At 37.0% G+C, this 22,783-nt stretch overlaps 1 protein-coding gene across 3 annotated transcripts in view; it reads left to right on the top strand.

Moving 5' to 3' along the window:
• CLDN10 (claudin 10) overlaps window positions 1-22,783 on the top strand; it is a 102,407-nt gene that overhangs the window by 58,930 nt on the left and 20,694 nt on the right. The window contains exon 1 of one of the 3 annotated variants that reach the window (XM_016158631.2): window positions 22,341-22,602. The exons of the other annotated variants lie outside the window; for them this stretch is intronic. Coding sequence (XP_016014117.1) covers window positions 22,383-22,602 — 220 coding nt within the window. The 5' untranslated portion in view covers window positions 22,341-22,382. Of the gene's footprint in view, window positions 1-22,340; window positions 22,603-22,783 lie in introns of those variants that run through there. 3 annotated transcript variants of the gene reach the window in all.

Below are 22,783 nucleotides of genomic sequence, written 5' to 3'. Positions count from 1 at the left end.
AAATTTGTATATATTGTGAAATGATCACCACGATAATCTATTTAACATCTCTTTCTATACATAGTTTTCTTTTCTTTCATACTTTTTTTATTTACAAAGGAAAATAAAGAAAGTTACTTATCTTTGTTTATATACTAAATTCATAGAAATACCCCTTGCTATTCAACCACATTAGATTCCGATACGAGGAAACTGGCTAGCTTTATTAAATAATAAAATATGATGAACTTTAAATTAGGGTATACTAGCAGTAACATAGTTCTTTATTTTGCATTTTAAGGCCCCTCCCTTTTTTCAAATAAGGATTCCAACATATTTGATTATCTATGTGAATGTGAAATCACTGAAAGAGAGTGAAGCTGAATCATACTTTAAAGTTACAGGGTTTCAATTTTTCTTATAGGCTATTAGAAGACATTATATTTTCCTTATAAAATAGTGATCCAGATTATGGTGTGTAAAGGTTAAATAAAAAGGTGATCTTTCAGAGAAAAACTTGTGGATATTGATTTGAGTGCTCAATATTTACATTTTTTTTAAAGGTAGATAAGTAGACTTACACTTATACAAGCATTCGATGTTCAACAAAGGGACCAAAGTTATCCAATGGGAATTTAAACAAATGGTGCTGACATTACTAGAGAGTCATGTGTAAAAATGAACCTTCACCCCCAACTTACACCAAACACAGCAACACTAATTAGAGATGATCAAGGGATGACTTTAAGAAAATACACATGCTGTATACTAGAAGTAAACATTTACTAAACATATATCTGACAAAGAACTAGTATCTAAACTAGATTTAAAAAATTCCTACAATAATGGAGAAATAACCGATAAAAAATTAGTATAAGATTTTCCAAACACTTCATGAAAGAAGTATTTGAATGGGTAATAAGCACACGAAGACTTGCTTAACATCATTAGTCATCAGAGAAATGAAAATTAAAGCCATAATGAAATAGCACCACATACCCACTAAAATGACTGAAATGAAGGACTAGAACATCCAGTGTTGGCAAATGCAGAGCAGCTGGAATTCTTATACATCATTAGCGGGAATGTACAATAGTACAATACTTTGGACAAAAGGCAATTTCTTACAATACTAAACTGTCACTTACTCTATAGCCCAGCTGTTCTGATCCTAGATATTTACCCACGATAACTTATATTCACAGAAAGACTTGTGCAAGAATGTTTATAGCAGCTTTTTTTGTTGTTATAAATCAAAACTGGAAACAAGCCAAATGTATGTCCATTGAAAAAAGAAACTGTGATGCCTCCAGAAAATAGAATTCTATTCAGGAAGAGAGAGAGAGAGAGAGAGAGAGAGAGAGAGAGAGAAGAAACTACTCAGACGTGCGACAACATGTATAGATCTTAAAAATACACTGAATGAAAGAAGCCTTGTACAAAATAGTAAATACTATTTGCTTTCATTTAGATAAAGTTCTAGAACAGACAAAATTAAACTACTGTGGGAGAAAATAAGAACAATAGGGGGTGGGGATTGACTGGGAAGAGATATAAGGGAACTTTATAATACTCTATATCTTGATAGGGGTTTCGTTTAGAAAAATGTATGCATTGTCAAAAGTCAGTAAATTTATATTTAAGAATTATGCATTTCATTGTATATAAATTTTATATCAAAAGAAAAAACTATTAATCTCTAGCCAATAATGTACATACTGAAGTCTTTAGAAGAAATTATACTGATACCTATAATTTATTCTAAAAGGCTCCAAAAAAGTAAGATGAATTGAAGGATGGATATAGGGAGAAAGAAATGGGAAGAGAGACTGAGAGGGAGAGGAAAGCAAGTAAAATATTAACGATAGAATATAGATGGTACATACGATATACACGCACGGCACGTTAGTCAGTGAGAGCTGCCGTAACGAAATATCATACACTGGGTGGCTTAAACAACCAAAATTTGTTTTCTAGTGGTCTGGAGACTGGAAGTCCAAGATCACATGCCAGCATGATCAGTCTCTGGTGAGGACTCTCTCCTTGGGTTTCAGACAGTTGTCTTCTCACTATGTCCTCATATGGCAGAGAGAGAGAGAGAGACAGAGAGAGAGAGAAAGATTGCTTTTCCACTTTGTATAAGGTCACCAATTTTATCAGAGTAGGGTCCATTTTAAAACTTCACTTAACCTTAATTACCACCTAAAAGCACTTTCTCCGAATACAGTCACATTGGAGGTTAGGGTTTCAACATAAAAATTGGGGAGGAGATACAATTTAATCCATAGCAATGGGTGTTCATTGTAAAATTTTTTCACATTGCTATATATTTATGCATTTTAATGAAAAAATGTTGAGAGACAAAGAAGATAGATTTTTAAGAGAAAGAATTGGTTTTTCCATGATCTTTAGATGCACCACCAACTTTCTAATATATTTTGCAGAATTGCTTTCTGACGAGACTATTTGATAATAAATAATTGACTAATTTGTTCAATCCATTAAAAGATAAATCAAGTTGACATTTTTATGTGTCTTTTAGTAATTGTAGAGGTACAAGAAGGTGGAAGAGAAACCCTAAAGGTCAAATAAATTAAGAAGTATTCATTGAGCATTCACTACCTGTACACCCTGTGGGATACAAAGACATGGAAAATCTAGATCTTACCTGCAAGGACCATACTTTCATTGGAATCCCCATACATTGGAGCAGGTGATGGACCAATACCCAAATGCTCAGCAGAATCTTCAAGGCCAGCAGTGCCGGTGGCTAGCCCCAGCACAACTCCTCCCTCCACACTGACCTTCCACTGACTGTCTTCCAACACAGGTCCCTATGCAGACTGTTGGCTCAGTCTGCAGGTCCCTACAATGTGCTCGAGCATTCCACCTTATTCACTATGCCTCAGGCCCAGGCATTTCCTCAGAAACAACCACCCTGACCAACAGTACAGATCAGAATCTTTGTTGATACAGCTTAGTAGTCCTTTATCAGAGAGGACTTGATTTGGTTCATAACTACATCGTCAACAGAGGGATCATTTGAGTAATGTGTGTCTCCTCCACTAGATTTTGAACTTAATGACAAACAGCGTTTTCATTTATCTATCTATCTATCTATCTATCTATCTATCTATCTATCTATCGCGACATTGGTTAACGAAATCCAGTAAGTTTCAGGTGTGTGATTCAACAGTAAGGCATAAACATACACACTGCATTGGGTGTTCACCACCTATAGTTAGATTTCTTTCTGCCACCACATATTTTACCCCTTTTACCCCGTCTACTTCCCTCCTCCCACATCCTCCCCACCTTCTGGTAACCACTAGCCTATTGTCCATGTCCATGAGTCTCTGTTTGTCCTGTTCATTTGTTGTTTTGAGATTTATATCTCGTGTATAAGTGACGTCATGTGGTTTTCAACTTTTTCTGTCTGGCTTATTTCGCTTGGCATGATTATCTCAAGGACCATCCACGTTGTCACAAATAATAGTATTTCATCTCTTCTTATAGCTGGGTAATATCCCATTGTATATATATACCATAGCTTCTTTATCTAATCATCTATTGCTTCCATGTCCTGACCACCAGAAATAATGCTGCTATGAACATCGCCGGGCATATATCTTTTTGGATATGTTTTCAAGTCTTTGCGGTAAATACTCAGTAGAGGGATTGCTAGATCATATGGTAGATCAACTCTTCATTTTTTGAGGAACCTCCATACTGTTTGTATTTCATTCTAAATTTCAATCATATCCCCAGTAATTAGCAGCACCTGTTACAAAAGAACGCATGTAGAAAGTGTTGGGTTTGTTGTTTTTCTTAATAAAAAAGAGAAGAAAAACACATTGTTATAATTATATGAATCCACTGCCAGGATAGCTTGTTAATAAAATAAATTCAAGAAAAGATTTTTTTTAAAGTCAAAAGAAAGCAAAGTTTGTAGAATAATAGAATCTTAAGTTGAGAGAACCATGTTGTGGTCTTCTATGTTTCGCACTATATTCCTGTCACATTTATGAATGTCTTCATTAATTTTTAAAAAGAACTAATTATATCAAACTGTTAAAGAATTGAAACCAAATCAATTCTTAATTCTTTAGAAACTGATCATTATATAAAACATTTAGTACGATTCTTGATTCACGGTAATAGTTATAATAATTATTATTAGTAGTAGCAATACTACCAGGAAACCTCTAACTCATAGTGCATTATTTGAAAACAGCACAAATTTTGCACATCGTAGAGTACAATTACGTAAACCTAGATGGTATAGCCCAGTACACAATTAGGCTATATGGTATAGCCTGCTGTTCCTAGGCTAAAAGCCTGTTCAGCATGTTACAAAACTTGTTACTGTGTAAAACAAACAAGATGAAATCAAGCACAAGAGGAAATGATGCAATTAAGAGATGAGATAAACATGAGGTATATGAGGCTCTTCCCAGCATAACATGCATACTGATTTACAGCAAACTTTTTTTATAAATAGAAAGAATATACTCGAACAATAAAATGCATAGTATAGTAAATATATAACGCAGTAAAAGTCATTTATTATTATTATCAAGTATGAAGTACTGTACATAATTGTATGTGCTACACTTTCAAAGGACTGGCAGTGCAGTAGCTTTGTTTATACCACATGAGTCATACATTATATTACACTATGACTTCACAATGGCTACTGTGTCACTAAGGGATAGGAATTTTTCAGCTCCATTATAACTTTATGGGACTACCAGTATATATAAGGTCCATTGTTGATCGAAACATTCTTATGCGGCATATCACTGTCCTCTCACATAGCTCACAGTCCAGCAGAAAAATAGGTATAGACTCCAATTCTGTGTAGCAGATGCGACAATGGAAGCATGCTATCAAGAGGAATGAAAAAGTAAGTCTTGGAACTGGCCTGCTGGGGAAAGAAAGAGTTTTGTTAGAAAAGTTAATGAAAATGTAAGGCTGATTAAAGGGAGAAAATATATTCTGGGCAGAGGAACATTGTGAAGTGTTTTTGGTGTAATCCCAGCACAGTGTTCCAAAGTCAGGGGTGGCAGGAGAGGGTAGCACATTTTGGGGTATTATGTATGTTATGATAAAAACATACGTAATGTTAGGATTTCACACTGTGAATAAAAGGCTGTAAAAAAGGAAGAGAAACAATCAGAATTATCTTTTAGGAAAACCGCTTGGAGAGTCCTATAATAGATGGGTTAGAAGTGATGAGGCAGGGAGACCATTCGGGAGGCCATTGTCTTAGTCGGTGGAAGAGGTGATGGGGTTTGACTTGAGAAAAGTAGTGTGGGTGTGGAGAGGCGAGAATGATTCAAGAAAAAGTTCAGGAATAGAGACAACCAGATAGGGTGATGTGGAGTATAGAAGGAAGTGAGGGGTCCCAAATGACTCATGATGGAATCATGAATTGCTTAAGGGAGTGAGTGGGTAGACAAACAAGTACTGTTTCATGAATCAGTGCAGAGAATACAGAAGAAAGAAGAGGGAGCAGGTGGAAACCAGAGGGAAGATAAGGTGAAGATGAGAGGTTTCATTTTAGACAGAATTGAGTTTGTAGTGTCTGTGAACCATCAAGAGAAGGAGATACCCATTAGGGACTGGAAATCAGGACTGGGTCAGGAAATCACAAGTTAGGGGCACCAGTTTGCCCAGGAAAAGAGTATAATGTGAAAAGTGATAAGTGCCAAACACAGAATGCTGGGGATACCAGCCCAAAAAGAGGAGATAGAAAAAAAAAAAGTTAAAATAGGCAGAGAAATAGAAGTGAGAATAGGATTATGAAAGCCAGTGGAAGAAAGTATTTCACAAAGGAAGAACTGGGCAACTATGTCAATGGGTGCAGAGAGGTCAAACAAGATTTGGAATGGGAAACGTCCACTTAATCAGATAGCACGAAGCCACTATCACCTTTGCTTAGATGTTTCAGTGGAGAGAGAAAGGTAGGAAACTAGATTGCAATGGGTTTAGAAGTGAATGGGATGGTGGAGAGACAGTGATAATAGACAACTCCTTTAAGATGTCTGGTTGAAAAAGAAAAATGAAAAAAAAATCAAAAAGTCCCCAAGATATCCTTAAGTATATATTTATATTTCCTAAATCTGAAAGAAACTGTTCGTTGAGATAAGCTTCATCCAAGCGGAGAGATGACCCATGAGACAATTTGTTCCTACCTATACAAAAATTGTAGTCTCAAGAGGAAGATAAATGCTTACCACTGTTTTCGAGAGAATATTGACCCTAAGAAGCATTACTTTGTAATTTAACAATGCGCAAAATTTTCCAACACATTGCGATTAAAAGAAAACTATAGATTCCTAATTCCGGGTCCTTTATATTGCCATCTTTGCCTTGCAGTCACAGAATCTTTGCTTTGCAACTCTGTTAACGCTTTCTTTGTAATGTTTCTCCCAACTGTTCTTTCTCCTCCTTTCCCACGATATTTCAAACAACTGTGTTTATTTTTAAGCCACTGACTGCATTTTATTTTAAAGTTCACATTTAAATGTCCTAACAATTTTTATCCAAAAGAGGGCGCAAATTTTTCATAAAATATAGTACGGTACTGTATTTCACAAAATTCACTTGTTTCTAGTAGTATTTAAATTTCACAGCTGCTGTAATTTAATGCAGAAAACATTATTCCAGTGGCATGTGCATATGAATTAAATGCTAGTGTGAATGCTAATTAAGAGTTTTATGCATCTTCAGGGTAGTTTCAGAGGAGAGCCAGACTATTGCTAAAGTAAAGAAATAAGTTAAAGATAATGTTTTTTTTTTTCTATTTTGCTGAGCCAAATCAAATTAAGATAAACATTTTAAAATTAAACGTTAAGTGGGATTTTAAAAAAATAATTTGTTTACGATTCACTACTTTTAGGGTATATTTCCATTCTACCATGGTTTAAAGAATGACTAGTGAAGCTATATAGGTCAGACCTTCTGTGTGCATGGTTAATAGTTAATCGTTTATTTGTTTTATTTTGTTTTTGCCATAGCCGAAATTGTTCATATTTCAAATACCCTGTATATACAGCTCTTCTCACGTACAAGAAGCAGTATGACTGGTGAATAGCATGAATTCCAATCTCAGCTATTTTGGTTAAGTCCATGATTCGCATCCATTTTCTATGGGGAATGATGTGCCAAAGATGTGCTGAAGTGCTGATTGGCTTCATAAATGCAAGTTATGAAATTGGGAAAAAATGCAAAGAAGTCATTTTTTCAATGGTAGAATTATACTGTAGGTATCCCTTACTTAACAGAAACCCATTTAACCAAATTATGTACTTAAAATGTGTAGATTAAGGCACATTTCACAGAATGGCACTTCCAAATTTGAATGTCTAATGCATTTGTTAGCTTATTCTTGCTCCTGTAACTAACATGGATTCCAAATTCCAGCTTCTCTATCAATTATACCTAACTGCCTGGCAATTAGCTGGTGGGTGGTAACAATGAACACTTATCCAGAGGAAACGACAGCATTTTGATTGCCTTTTAGCCCCTAAAAATGAAACCAATGATGTGTAGAGAATCATGGAAACTTTATTTGCTACTTAATTAGTAACCGATGGCTATTTACTAGGACTCAAACAACTGCTTTCTCCAGTGGCAACATACAAATAGCACTAAGTGAGGGCAAGAGCTAAATTCATAGTCCCTCGTAATGCACCAGCCTAAAACAACATTGCTAAGATGATCTGCATACATTTTTGATAGAGAACTAACATGACAACAATAACCTAGCTTATTTCCAGTTTTTATTTAATTACAAATCTATAACTCAATGCCAAATTATTTCCAAGAATTACCAATAAGTGCTCATTCCTACCCTCTTTATTTGATCACAGAGCACTATAATTTGATTCATCAAATTGATAACTGCTTGCGACTGGCCAAAACTTCCCTTCTTCATGCATCCTATCCAACTGCAAGGTCAATGTATATGTTCATCTTGAAATTCTCACACTGCATTTTGTCCAGCTCCCTCCTTTCCTGACCAGGAGATTTAATCTCATTTTTCCAAGGGCACAGCCAGGACCACGTTTTCTTTTCTGGGTTTGGGAGGCCCATGACTCTTCTTCCTCTATTCTCTGCTGTAGCCAATACCGTTATTCTGTGCTCCTTATGGCAACACCCTTAACCCCCTTAGATTCCATTCCTGTGGATTTCCCCAAGAAGGTAGTTTTTAAATACTCAACTTGTTTGATGATGCTAAACTTTGTTACATTTCTGACACTTTCTATTGCTCTCCAGAAATAGAAACCAGGTCAATCAGCCACCAAAAATATTTGAAGACAGCTATGTGAAAGTAGAGGCCATGAAGGAGTCAAAGACACAAGTACATCTTACAACAGAAGAAAGACTAAGGAGGCCAGTCATAAGATTGGATTTTGAATCTGTTTTCAAAGATTCTGTATTTATATTGAGACATTTGGAAATAGAGCATCGTTTCAATATATCCTCTCTGAAATGACCATTTTCTAGTTGGTACATGACCTTAAAAGGTTTGCCACATTCAGTGATGTAAACTTCACATTCTGAAATCAATTTATTTGGAACATGAATCTAACTTTATAATAAGTTGTAAAAAGACTTAATTAGAAGTATACAGCTATAAGAAAACTGTTACATTATTAAAGTGTGTTAATAATGTATAAAGGTAAAAGGGTAATAAAAAAAGATAATTACAAAATGGCTTTATTTCTTATCAAAGCTATCTATATTTTCTACCTTTCCAGAGTATTGTCATGGAAACACTCTTTTTTTTTTTTTTTTTTTTTTTTTTTTTTTTTTTTTTTTTAGAAAAGCTGTGGAACTAAGAATATGCTCCTTATTTTGAGCTCAAATGATTTTTCTTTTGGTTCCCATATCTAGCTTTCAAAGGATAATCATGATCCTTCAACAAGTGTTTACCTTTAAGAACTGTTTAACACTGAATCTAGCAGGATATAGTTTAAATTATAAAAGAATACTTTTTAGTCATTAGTCTGAATTAGTAAGAAATACATGACATATAGGTAACCTTTAAAAAATCTGAAAAAAAATTAGATGTTGGCTAGTGGCTCTGACTGAAAAATGATGTCAACTATTAAAGTTGGCTCCCTTTGTTACCTGTAAAAATGTGATCAGACTTCTAACTTAAGAGCTTGAGTAAAGTTTGTAAGATGTACTCATGTTTGTTAAAATATTGCTTCTTTTCACTGACACTGATAATACCAGTTTACTGTGCTACCACACTTTTTTGTTTAGAACCGAAGGAGATATGTACTATTTTTAAAATTCCAAGGTTTCGGTGTTTAGGACATGTTATGGACATGTTATGTTTAATAAAGTTTGTTCACAACAATGGGCAAAGGAAGTTCCTTGCAGTTGACAAGTGTGTGATTTGAACAGTGTGTGGAACAGCCACGTGGCCCGTGGCCCGTGGCCCGTGGCCCGGGGCCCACACTGAGAAATCAGCAGCTGTGCATGCTGAATCTGGCTTCATAATTAATCTGCTGTGGGACTTTCTACAAATTGCTTAATTCCAGCCCTGAAAATAAACATAGGCACCAAAGCCCTAGAATAGATCGAAGCTGAATTGGGCTGTGTGCTCGTGAAACTGAAACACTCCCTGCCTTTCCTTTCTGACACTTGTTGGGGACGTGGAGGGATTGGGAATGACCAGGCTGAGGTTACTGTTCTTTGCTTCCAATTAAAAGAGGCAAGTATAAGCAAGTGAACATGGCTGGCAGGGAGTGGGCAGTGGAGGTAAGGATGAATAAAATACAGAATTTGAGAACTGAAGGGTAACTCTCTGGAGTGGTGAGAAGGATTTCTCAGTGATTCTAACTCTGCCGGTTCCATGTGTATACTATGACTTCAACACTCTTTCGGACTTTTGCTGTGTGTGAACCATTCTTTCACTTCTATTTTGTTTTCCTTTTATATCCTCCATTCCTCCTGTTTTTCTCTTTGTCAGTACTATTTGAAAGGGAGGAGAAAACAATATTCTCATACTGCATTTTTTATTTCCTCCCTCTGTTATTAGAGCTAGACAGAATTTTACAGACTCTCCAACACTCACATTTTAGATGGGAAAAATGGGCTGAAGTAAATATAAATTTAAAAAGTAGTGACAAAGCTAGAACTAGATGCTAGGTCCTTTAAATGGAAGTCCAGTAACATTTCCATACATTGCACCCAAGTATAATTATACAACAAACAAACAAAAAACAGAAAAACGTTCAAAGCTGTGTTGACCTTATATTTTTCACATGTAAAAGTGGTTTTCTATGTTCATTACTTTACAGCCATAGGAATTATGGCAGGATGGCATTTAGACTTCATTATTTCATATATGTGAAGAATATTTTATTTAGAATATTAATGTATGTACTACAAAAGTCATTATGATTTTGAAATGTAATCACCAGTGTGGTTCTTTTTTGGCCAGAAATAAAATATTGCTTTGGAAATATGTATGCTATGTTCAATAAATAATCAAAAAAAGTTAGAGTCAGAGTCACAGTCATAACCATAGTAAAACAAAAGTCATAATTAGTAATGTGAAACAATACAACAAAATGTGATAGTAGTCAACTTTGCTTACAAATGGAGCAAAACAAACAAATGAAAAAAGCATACTGCATTTTCCTAAATCCATATTGTGTGATTCCAAACCAACTGTAGAACAATTCTGTACTGATACGTATTATTTATATATGTATATACAGTGGATTTTAAAAGACAAAAAAGGAGCAGTTATTTGAAGATTGACTTGATCATTTGAAGAATAAAATAAGACCCCATTTTTGTTGCAAGATTATAATTTGAAAGGATATGACTCGTCTTCATTTAAAAAGATTATTTACTTAAAAGAATAACTAAAAATCAGACATTTACAGATAGACTTTGAGAGTTTATGCTTAACATTCCATTCAATATTTCGTCATTTATTCTTTTTGACTAGCAACTATTTATTAAATGCCCATAATATATCCAGTTTTATAATATTTGTGTTGTATTTATTTGATCTTTGCGATCACATCTGAAAATTAACATAAATAATGGAATTTTGTCCTTTGCTTTTCTTTTTGTACAGTATATAAACTCTAGAAACTAACAAAATCATTCAGGTTACTTATTGACTACTTTATTTAGATATCAAAAATTACAATATAATCTTCATATAGTGTTTTGTTTAGAAAACAAAACATTGCTTAACTCTACAGGATTACATATATGGGTGAATCGTATGATGGGGAAGTTGTTGACTTAGGGCATATTTGTTTGACAGAATGATTTATGTCCCAAATCCTAGAGGTGTGGCAGTTACAATAATCACAGGCAAAACATGACATCAATTTGTTTTTTAGATCTTTTTATTATTTATTCACAAATCCTAAATCAAACATAGAAATACTATTGCTTTGAACCACAAAAAGAGGTGTGTCTATTATCTGCCTATCTTATTATCAGCATACAAATCCATCGTTATTTCCTTTTCTTTTCATGTTACTATTCAAAATTCGTTTATACAGATGACTCTGTATGAACCTGAAACAAAAAAAGTCCTGGAAATATACTTGTAAATATTTTATTAGCACAAGTATATCATTGAAGAGAACCTGAGTGAAATATGATAGCTTTCAAATTTTAGATATTCAAATCTTGCTTATTATTTAGATTTTTCTTCAGCATGTAATGTGATTAATTTTTCATATTTACACATTTTTAAAAATGATATACACAAAATATTATTCCAATTGATACAATATTTAAATATACACTTTATAACAATGTTCATTATATTCATTAAGAAGTCACTTGTGGACTACAGTTTCCTCATTTGTAAAATGTTAAATTAAGTAATTTTTAAAGTAATTTCTAACTCTAATATTCTAGAACTATAAAACATGTATGCCATATTGTTTTTCAATGACATAAAACTAAGATACATATTTCAATACAAAGTCAAATAGACATAAAAGTAGATGAGAAAGCTGGTCCGGACTATTTTTTATAGACTTTAACCACATGACAATACAGTGGCGAAGAGGGTGATGATGAAATGGTTTCAGAGCATGGCTGCGTATGGCATGGGACCCTATGCCCACACTCTGCTGCCTCAGATGTGTGCTCTGGTGCAGAATTGCAGCCACACACAGGAAAGGGGACCTTTCTTGAATTGACACAAAGCCACCTTATAGGCCAGCGGGAAGCCCTAAAGTGTGATTATTTCTCTCACCTTAGAAAATAAAAATTTTTTAAAAGGAAAGGCTTTCACAATCCTTCTTTCCTTCCAGCCCCCACACAATTTCTTTCCTGTCTTTAAAGTACTGTTTACTCTTCCTGTCTCCATTTCTCCCTCCAATTCTCCACTGAACATACTGCCATCTGGTTTTTCCCCAACCCTCTCCACAAAATAGTTCCCATCAAGGACCTCCAGGACCTTCGTGGTCTTTTTGATTCAGTCTCTATTCAGCTTGTCTCTTCAGCAGCATGCGACACCATTAATCACTCCACTTCTTCCTCCTTAGAAACGTTTCTTCACATGGCTTCCAGAACTCTCCCTGGTTTTTCTCCCACTTAGATGCCTATGCCTTCTCAATCTCTTTAATGGGTTCCTCCTCACCTCCTAGACCATCTTTTCAGGACTTGTAAATTCACTGCCTACTTGGTATCTCCTCCTGGATGTACATTAGGCACCTCAAACTCAACAGGTCTAAAACCAAACTCTTGATATTCACCCCTAAACCTACTCATCTAGACCTTTCCTCATATCAGGAAATTAATTCCATCCTACCAGTGGCTGAGGCCAAAAACCTCATGCCTTCCTTGAATTCTCTCTTTCACTCGTATAAAACAGCCAGTCGATTAGCAAATCTTGTCAGTTCTACCCATGAAATAGATCCAAAATTCAAAATTCAACCATTTCTTACCACCCCACCTTCACCAGCCTGATCAAAGCCACCATTGTCACTCCATTGCATTATTTCATTAGCCTTCCAACTGATGTCCTTGCTCCTACACTGACTTCCCTTCAAGCTATTCTAAGTGATCCTAAAACTTAAGTTGAATATCCCTTCTCTTCACAAAAACCCCCAATGTCTTCCCATTGGACTCAGAGTAAAAGCCAAAGTTACTATAGGACTTACAGAGCCCTCCACAAGCTCCCCCCACACTTATATATGCCCCCCCCAACACACACATGCACAAACACATAAACACAAGCACACACAACGATGCATGGGAGCACAGACACAGATTCACAGATATATGAGCATGCAAACAAACACACAGACCCGCACACACACACATAGACAAAGACATAAAAACGCATAGACACAGGAACAGGCACTCAGATACATACACAGACACATGAATATACACATAGACATGCAGAAACACACAGACACTCAGATACACACACACACACTCATGAAAACACATATAGACACATACAGACAGACGTCCCATTACCTCACTGCCCTTAGCTCCCACTACTCTTTCCTCCATTCCCTCTGCTACAGTCACACGGGCTTCTCCAATATTGCTTAGACAAGTTGGATGCATTCGCCCACTCTGGGAATGCTCCACCTGAAACTATCCCCATGGCTAGCTCGCTCATTTCTTCATATCTTCACCCAAAAGCCATCTTCACAAGGAAGGCTTCTCTGGCCATCTAACTAAAATTTAACACCCCCCTACCCCCACCGCCACACACACACGCTTCATATACGACACCCCGTCCTCACTTGCTTAAAATTTTCTCCTTAGCGTATATCAGCTAATACGCTAAATATTTTTCTTACCTTGTTCTTGTCTCCTCCAGTAAGCTGTATTAGGGTAGAGATTTTGTATGTTTTGTTCACCATATGTGCAATGTATGGAAAGATGCCTGCAGCATAATGGGCACCAAATAAATTTATTTCGAATTGTTTCAATGAATAAATAAAGTTGTTCTTAAAATGGAAAAGCTAAGTGAACTATATGGACTTTTTGAGCATCTCATGGCAATAAACTTCATCATCTTACACTTCGATCTCTGAACCCCCAGAAGTCAAAACAACCACCTGGCTGTAGCTTTTCAGGCTACTTTTCCCATAATAATTGGTCATTCCTCTTCCATTTTAGTCTTGTTCAACAGTCTCCATTCACCTCTCTTTTCTCAATCATTTCCTTTAAGTTACCCCCAGCAAATGCTACAGCAGCTGGGCTTGCCTTCAAAGATATGGTAGAGAAAAAGGAAAGCAAAGATCGGTGGGCAAGAAAACTGGCATTTTCTCATACCTAACAATTAACACATAATATTTGGTGATGAGGAGATTCTGATCACAAGTTTTTTCCCCAACATTTGGACAATTTAGCCCTAAAGGAAAAAAGCAAAGAATTGACCATGCTGACTGACCAAAATGCTTAATTCTGTCATTGTGTCCTGCCTTTTCCTCATTTCCTCAAACACACAGGAACAACAGCACTAACTATTGCTCTTTAGGTGCATTAAATCTCTAGTGCTCAGATATACATACAAATAAATAGACAGATGTAGATACGAATAAATAGATAGATGTAGATACTTATATCATATATCTATTAAGAAAAATGGCCAAAGCAACCCAATGAAGCAGAACTTGGTCCTGCCTCCTCTCTTACTGCAATCATAAATACAAGGTTATGTTAAAAATCCCCTTTAAAAACATAGGAACTAAACTCAAAGACCTTGGACTTAAAGAGGATTTTATGAATTTGACCTCGAAAGCAAGGGAAGTAAAAGCTAAAATAACTGAATGGGACTACATCAAACTAAAAAGCTGCTGCTCAACCAAAGAAATCATCAACAAGATAAGGGGAGAACCATCCGAGTGGGAAAATATATTTGCAAGCAACACCTCTTTTACTTTCATCTCTTAGGCTCTCTATTCCTTTAATGTGTGTGCGTGCGTGTGTGTGTGTGTGTGTGTTACATACACATATATGTATGTATATTTCCCTAAGACCTCAGTGCATTATTCCAAACTTCTCACTTTCCACACCCCTATTTTTCTTTCATAATTAGGTAAGAGGAGGTCGATGGAGAACGACAAACAGTAGCAGACCCAAAAATGTTTGGATAATGACCTTTTAACTTTGGATACAATAATGTCTGGAACTTTTGAGTATTTGTATTTTTTATCTTTACAAACATGTCTTTGAATGTCTTCAAAACTTGGATAACTAGGATATCATTTAAATATAATAAGAATATGAACTTTGGAGATGGACAAATGTGAGTTTTAAAGTAGTAATTTAATAATTATATAGTCAGATACAACAAGTATTGTTGAGGATAACAGAAAACAAAAACCACCTTGAACTGCCATAGGCATACCAGAGAGTACAGCCATTCCATAAATAACCAGGCAGTACTAAGTGAAAAAGAAAAAAAAAAAAAAAAAAACCTTACAATCTAACATCTGAATGAGGCATTTTTCTTTTGTTTTATTGTAGCACATATTTTGTCAGCTAATATGGGTCAAACTTCATCAGAAGACAAACATACAAAAGACAGGCCATAGCACAGTAAACAGCATACTGCAGAATATCCCCAATTCAAGATAAGGTAGAAGGATGGGTGCTCAGTAAATTCTAACTGCCTGAGAGCATAGTACAGGAATCAGAGTACGGAAAAAACTGAGTTAACAAAGTACTCTAATGAACTGTTTGTTGTGTGTATGTGTGTGTGTGTGTACATATGCACACACACACATTTTAAGATAAATGTTTCAGACACAAACTGAGATATAATGAATCAGCTTTGCCCAGGACATTGTTAAAACAGTATATTAATGAACTTCAATTCATCTATTAAAAGATCTAGTCAAACAATTGATAAGGAAATTAGGTACCCTGTTCAAATATGATTATAAAAGCCATTATCCTGCAATAGAAAGATGAATACAAATTTTCTAGAATTTTTTAAATTTATTTTGTGTGTGTGTTCATATACTCAGTGGATAGTAACTGAATACACAAACTACAAAGAGTTGTCTTGATAGGAAGCAACTTATTACAAAGAAGTGTAGACTCTAGAACTAAACAGGCTAAGTTGAAATCTCACCTTCACCACCTTCTACAGCAAATTACTTTGTCTTTCTGTGGTTTGGTTGTACAGATGAGGATCTGTACAATGGTGATGAAAATACTACTTACTTCATAAGGTTTTTATTAGATGAGTGAAGAACTTAGAATGGCAACTGGTACCTAAAAGATATGTTTTTAATAGATAAAAATAGGAGGAAAAAAAGTCATAATTATTTGCTTATGGGTCTATTTCTGTAAGAACTTCCATTTTTTACCCCTAAAGAATTCATTTTAAACTTCCAATAGATTTTCCCATGCAGTGAGCCAAATGGTAAACATGGGACTTCTGAGTACTTTTAAATAAACCTCTCACTAGCTCTACTCAGGAGCAGGGAGAGGGGGAAATCTCCTCATTAGAAATAGGCACTAGAAAGTGCTGTTTGCCACCCCTCACACATAGCAGTGTAGAAATGTGAGGGCTGTGAAAACAGTTCTCAACTTTTCCTCAGTGCCTATTTGTTTTTTCAGTGTTACCTTACTCTTACCCTCCACTGTTTAGTAGGTCCCTGACCCCTTCCCATCTCTTTTTTTACCCCTCATTTTTATTTCTTTCTCCTTTCGTTTCTCTTTGCATTTCTGTTACCCTTATTCTGCCTTGCAGTTGTCCACCCTCTTTTACATTACCTGCCATCTAGTTTTATTTCTCACTTTTGCCATACTTTCCTTTAGATCCCCTCCCTTTCCCCTGCTCCCTCCTCCTCCCCCCTGTCCCCCACCTCTCCTACCCTGCTCGCGCACACACAATTTCTGTCCCCTAAACTAATCTCATCCTTACTTCCTGGTTTCTCACTCTCTGCTCTCAGTACCAATCTCTTTTTTGTTGACAATTTATTAAACATTTTCTTTCTTTACTTTAAAATTTGCAATAGTCTTCTTATTCACTTGCTACAGGTCTGTCTAACTTATTAATACTACTTGTAGGGAAAATGTAATTTTCTAACTTTAAGGAAAGGCAAGGGACTGAAAGAGCATGAGTGAACTGAATAATACTCATTTTTTAAATTGAATATCTACCATGTTCCAGGTCCTTTGTATACATTGTCTCTCATCCTCACAATAGCTTTGAAAGAAGCTATTATTTATTACTGTTTTATAGTTGAAGAACATATTCTGAGCAGTTAGGTGACCTATCCAAGGCCACACAGAGCTAGAATTTTGTCACATGTCACTTCCTTCAGGTGCCCTCTGTCCCCTACATAATTCCGTTTCAAAAGTAAATTGAACTGCTATGTGTGCTGTATCTCATGTGTCTGCTATACAAAAATAAAAACAAAATAACACTACACATAGAGATTTTTAAAACATTATCTTCATGCACTCCTCCTCCCCATTCCACGCTCATACGCCATACACACGCACCGCCTTTAAATATAACTAAGGAGGTAACGTCAGGAAGTTGGTAGAAAAGAAAGCAGTGAGGGCACCAAAGGTAAACTCTTGCCTCTCTTTTCTCTGTTGATTTTGTCTGTGATTAGTCAAGTTCATTCGGAATCATAGACTCAGAGACTTTTAGAGTTCAAAGTGTTCTTGGGATCATTCAAAATAACTTCTCCATCCTATAAATGAGGAAGCTGCAACTCAGATAAATAAAACAATTTGCCCAAAATATATAGATTTATATGTTGCCCAACCTAGATGGGTAGGTTGAATTAATACTCATAAGATGCCTATTGACCAGCAAAATAGGCATCGATAAGCCCTGGAAGAGTCCAGCGTCCCAGAATGAGAGTCATTCTAGACTGGAAGGGTGTCCACCAAGACGGCCGTGAACTCCTGGGGCCCAAACACTATCAGTTCAGGGCCTCCGGAGGAATATAGATGGTCCTAAGATACCTCGGAATTGAGAATAAGTAAATTTTAAATGAATGTGTGAAAAACAATCCACAAGATATATGTAACATCTTGTAACATACCCATTGAAATATTCTGATGCAGTTCAGCCTCAGAGGGTATCAAGTGGCAAAATAAGGTACTGGTTGTTTTCTTAACATTTGTAAATATATATATTTATACATGCACATATATATGATCAGTGATGCAATGGTAGGTATAAGTGTTCATTCTCAGAACTACTCACATCACTCTGTGGCTTTTATGCATTTTTCCTTAATATAGAATTAGTGTAGAGCATTAAGATAAACTAAGAGTGTTAGAGAAAATGGAAGGAGAAAGAACACAGATATGCTATTTTACTATATTAGTATCGGAATTAATGTCTTCTTTAACGTGGTGTAACAATATTTGGCTCCTGGGCGGTTGTTTTTTTTAGTTAATTCCGTATTTATCAGGACTCCAGTTTCTTCCCACCTGATTAGATGTACGCCACCTCACTGGAATCTAGGAAGGAGCTAATGTATACTGAAACCAAATTTGATGCTTAGAAAATCCTTGAGTTGTTGAAAGGCACACCTGTGTTGTTTGGCAGGTGAATTAAATCACAAGTAAAGAATTTCTGCAAATCTCCTGTTCAGTCAGCTAAACTGGTTTCACTCCTATTGACCCCCCCCAACACCCCACCCCCCTTAGGGGAATCCTCCATTTTTCCTTAATAAGCACAATAATGCCAAAGAAATAACTTCCAATGCTAATCTCAGTGGCTTAGGTCTCAAAAATGGAAAGGCTCAGAATATATTTCAGGACATTGAAGGTATTCATGTCAAATTTAGTAACTGATAGATATAGTGGTAGTTTTCATACTGAAAAAAATCTATAGATTTTTTGTAAAGACTAAATTATTGTTAATTGTTACTTTAAAGAATTGGGAAAAGTAACTTTATAGCTGTATTCATTATATATTTAAATAAGAATAGTTTACTATGGATAGTTAAATAAAAATTTCAGTGAACTGAATCTTAAAGAGAATAAGGAAGCATTTATCAATTGAAAAGTACTCTGTAAATCTGTTTGCAGATTAACTGCAAAGGTTATTTGGGACTCTATAATCTACGAGTGAAACAAGCCATTCATTTATCCATTACTTCTTTTTAAAAATCTCTATTTGGTTCATTTTATTTTCTGGACATTCTTGTGTTGAATTATGTGGTAATCTGTACTACCTTTAGGTTTCTTCTGACTAAACTGGTTTTGAAAAGCTTAAGATATAAGACATTGTAAAATAAATGGTCGATTCATTACATGATATTCTTTAGGTATTAAAGAAAGTTAATATTTTTTTTCACCCTTTGTTTGGGGTCTAAAATATAACTCTCTTTAATAAATGTGCAGTACATGCCAGGGAAGAAAAGAAAAGAGTTCAGGGTTGTCCAGCCTCATAGAATAAACAAAAGATAAAAGTAGAAAATTAATGAAGGCCACAGGCATGACGAACCTAGTCCGTTTGAGCTGGCAAAGGAACTAATGGTGCTGCCATCCAGATCTTATTTATGAGCTGCTTGTGGTATTTCCAACTCCTTTTAAACTGAAACTGTGTGTTATAATCTCTATAGTAAAAGAAAATGTTTTTCAAAAATTTTAAGCAAGAGGTTAATATTCCTTCTCTCTATAATACACACCATATGTTTTACTAAATTAACTGTTTATACACACATTGTGAATCTCAAATGGTCAGAGCTATGGTTCCCAACCTGCCTGTAAATTAGCATCTTTGGAAAGATCACTAGTAGAGCCACCCCCAGAGATTCTGGCTTAAATGATCCGATCCAGTGATGTAGCGGAATGGGGCCAGGGAGTATGTCTTCCTTGGAGATGTAAGTTAAAATTCAGAATTTGTTTCCTCTGGAAGTTATATTGCAACGGTTTATGGATTTTTAAAGTACAATAGATAGAACTACATTATCTGTTAAATAACTCTCGGGAACTGGTCTAAAACATCAAACCATCCTTCATTGATTCTTCTTTTAATAAACAATGTGCCTTTGGTTCCAAACAAATGAATTTATATACAACTTGTTGATAAATTAGGAACTGCTTGTTCTTCAAGGTTACAATGCTATACTTTTTAGTGTGTGAAAAGTAAGTCAGGGTTTTGTCTTGTAAAAAAAAAAAAGATGAAGGGAAGGAGGAAGGAAGGAAGAAAGAATCAACAATTTTAATTAGTACCTACCATGAGGAAGACATAGCAAACAAAGAGACTGTCAAACAAAACCAGGAAATAAAATGTAAAACCAAAATTTATGTAATTTTTAATTTAGGAAACTCCATAGGGAATATCCTGATTCATGACTTTTTGTGTTTCCTGAATTTTAAATTGGATCAGAAATAGACAAATTGTTCAGAAAGGAATATGGCATAAAATACTAGTGGACATATGCCGGAAGGCAAGAAACCCAATGGTAAAAGCTTTAAAAAGCTTTAAAAAGGCAAATCATACAAAACAATAGAAGACACTTTGTAGTCAATACTCAAAGGTGACTGATTTGAATAGCAGAAAAGATGAGAAGGATGAGGTTAGTTAGATGCTTCTCAAACTGTAAATTTGACCTACTGGTAAATCCAACATGACACACCAAGAGCAGTATATATTGTGACTATATCTACATCCCATTTACACAAGCTATGAGATGGCCAAGCACATGCGCACAACCCTCCTAACATCTTACCCTGGAACTTACCCTGTGTTGTCCCAGCGTAGATAATGGAATTTGGGTGGATTTACGGAATTTGGGTAGAACTTAAAGAGAGATAGCTTGGAATTCAGAATGAAAAAAAACTTTCTAAAAGGCTGTCAAAACCAAACCAAACCATAAAACACACCTTGTCATGCACTGAACCCATGGCCTTGAAGATTAGAGCATCAACTGAATATTATCTCTAAAAATAGACTGGACAATTGTGTTGAGTGTGAGCATGTCCTAATAGTCTTTGATGGTCCTTCCAGATCTTAAGTTTTGATGGTTCTGTAGTCCAACCTCCTCTCTTCTCCATAGATATCTAATCATGTCAAATTTTATTCTATATCTACTTGGTTAAAAAAAAAAAAAGCAACAGAAGGGAATTGAGAAATTCTTCACAATGAACCAGTGTCCTTGCACAAAGATGGAAAAATAGCGGTTTAGCAACTATTTAACTTTATTGTAGCAGACTTATTTATAGGTTTTAGACCTTTGGTTACTTTTGGCAAGAAATGAATGCTCAAAGCTCATATCAAGAACTGCAAGAACTTTAAATAGATAAATAACTCCATAATAAAGACAATGTCTTTGTTCTCTCACTTTATTTCCAAATTTGTGACATCAGGAATCAAAAGTACACCGTGATCTTTATGTGTTCATTGAGACAGCAATGAAGGAATGGATGAGTTTATTCTGTAATTGGGCGTGAAAGGTGCGGGAGGTAAAAAAATAAAACATGAGGCAGTAGTTTCCACTGTGACAGAACCATCAATTCATTGAACAGACTCCAACCCGGGAACTGAAAATGTCTTCAATGCATGCCCTATGTGTACCGTATTAGTATCAGCAGGCCAGAATCAAGACTGAGATTGCAATGAAGGCCCAGATGGAGCCTGTGCCCTCCACACCGCGCAGTCTTAAATTTATGCCTGTCCATGCACTTCTTTACAATGACTTTCCGCATACCACTGGGCCAAAAAGAACTGCAGAACGTTAAGGCAGGCCGATTTCGAGCCCAAAACTGCCAGTGCGCTCTCTTTGACAAGTAAATCAGGGTCACCCAAACAAGTGTGGCACGAAAACCTTTACAGTTCAACATCCCAAGGCTGTGTTACCAGGCCGTGTCTTTTCTGGGCACACAAAAGGCATTTTCTGCCCTGCTCTTACAAGGTTCTCTGGAAGCCAATATATTTGCCATGGGTAGGGCTGGGGAGGGGAGGGGGGAGGGAGGAGGTGGGACGCCACAGGTAATCCACATCCGGCTGCCAGTCTGTCCAACAGGTAAGCCACTCTCCGCGGGTCCTGGGCCCCGGAAATGCGAGGGCGCGGGGGGGGGGGGGAGGGGGGAAGGGGAGGGGGGTGCGAAAGGTTGCTCAGGCCTGCGTTTTTCCCGACCGCAGGCACCAAGCCAATTGGCTGGCTAGAATTTCTGCAGCGACCCTAAAAAGCGTCCCCCGAGGTCCCCCTGCCCCCGAGGGCGCGTCCCGGGGTTGGTTCGCGCCCCCTAGTGCCGGGTCTGCGGGCCGGAGGGGAGGAGGGGACAGAAGGGGAGGGGCGAGGAGGGGCGAGGAGGGGCGAGGTGGGGCGGGGAGGGGCGGGGGTGGCGGAGGCGGAGCCCCGGGGGCTGGTGCGCGGGGGTCGCGGCGCAGCGGGATCCGGAGCGCGAGCGGGAGTGCGAGGGCGGCTGCAGCAGGCGGCATGGCGAGCACGGCCACGGAGATCATCGCCTTCATGGTCTCTGTCTCGGGCTGGGTGCTCGTATCTTCCACGCTGCCCACCGACTACTGGAGGGTGTCTAGCATCGACGGCACCGTCATCACCACCGCCACCTATTGGGCCAACCTGTGGAAGACGTGCGTTACTGACTCCACGGGTGTCTCCAACTGCAAGGACTTCCCTTCTATGCTGGCGCTGGACGGTCTGCATCCCCTTGACCCCCGACCCTGCCCTCACTCCTTACCGGCCAGCGCGCGGAGGCCACAGCTTGGTCGCGGGACCCCTGGACCGGACTCCGAGTCCTGGCCCCGCTTTCAAACCCCTGGGTCTGAGCGAGCTGGAGAGAGTTCCCCGTTCCCGTCGTTCGCTGTCCCCAGATGTCT

The sequence above is a fragment of the Rousettus aegyptiacus genome, unplaced genomic scaffold (assembly GCF_014176215.1).
Source record: "Rousettus aegyptiacus isolate mRouAeg1 unplaced genomic scaffold, mRouAeg1.p scaffold_m13_p_11, whole genome shotgun sequence".
Lineage (NCBI taxonomy): Eukaryota > Metazoa > Chordata > Mammalia > Chiroptera > Pteropodidae > Rousettus > Rousettus aegyptiacus.
Note: the sequence above shows the minus strand (reverse complement) of the source record. Positions and strands in the feature narration are given on the sequence as shown.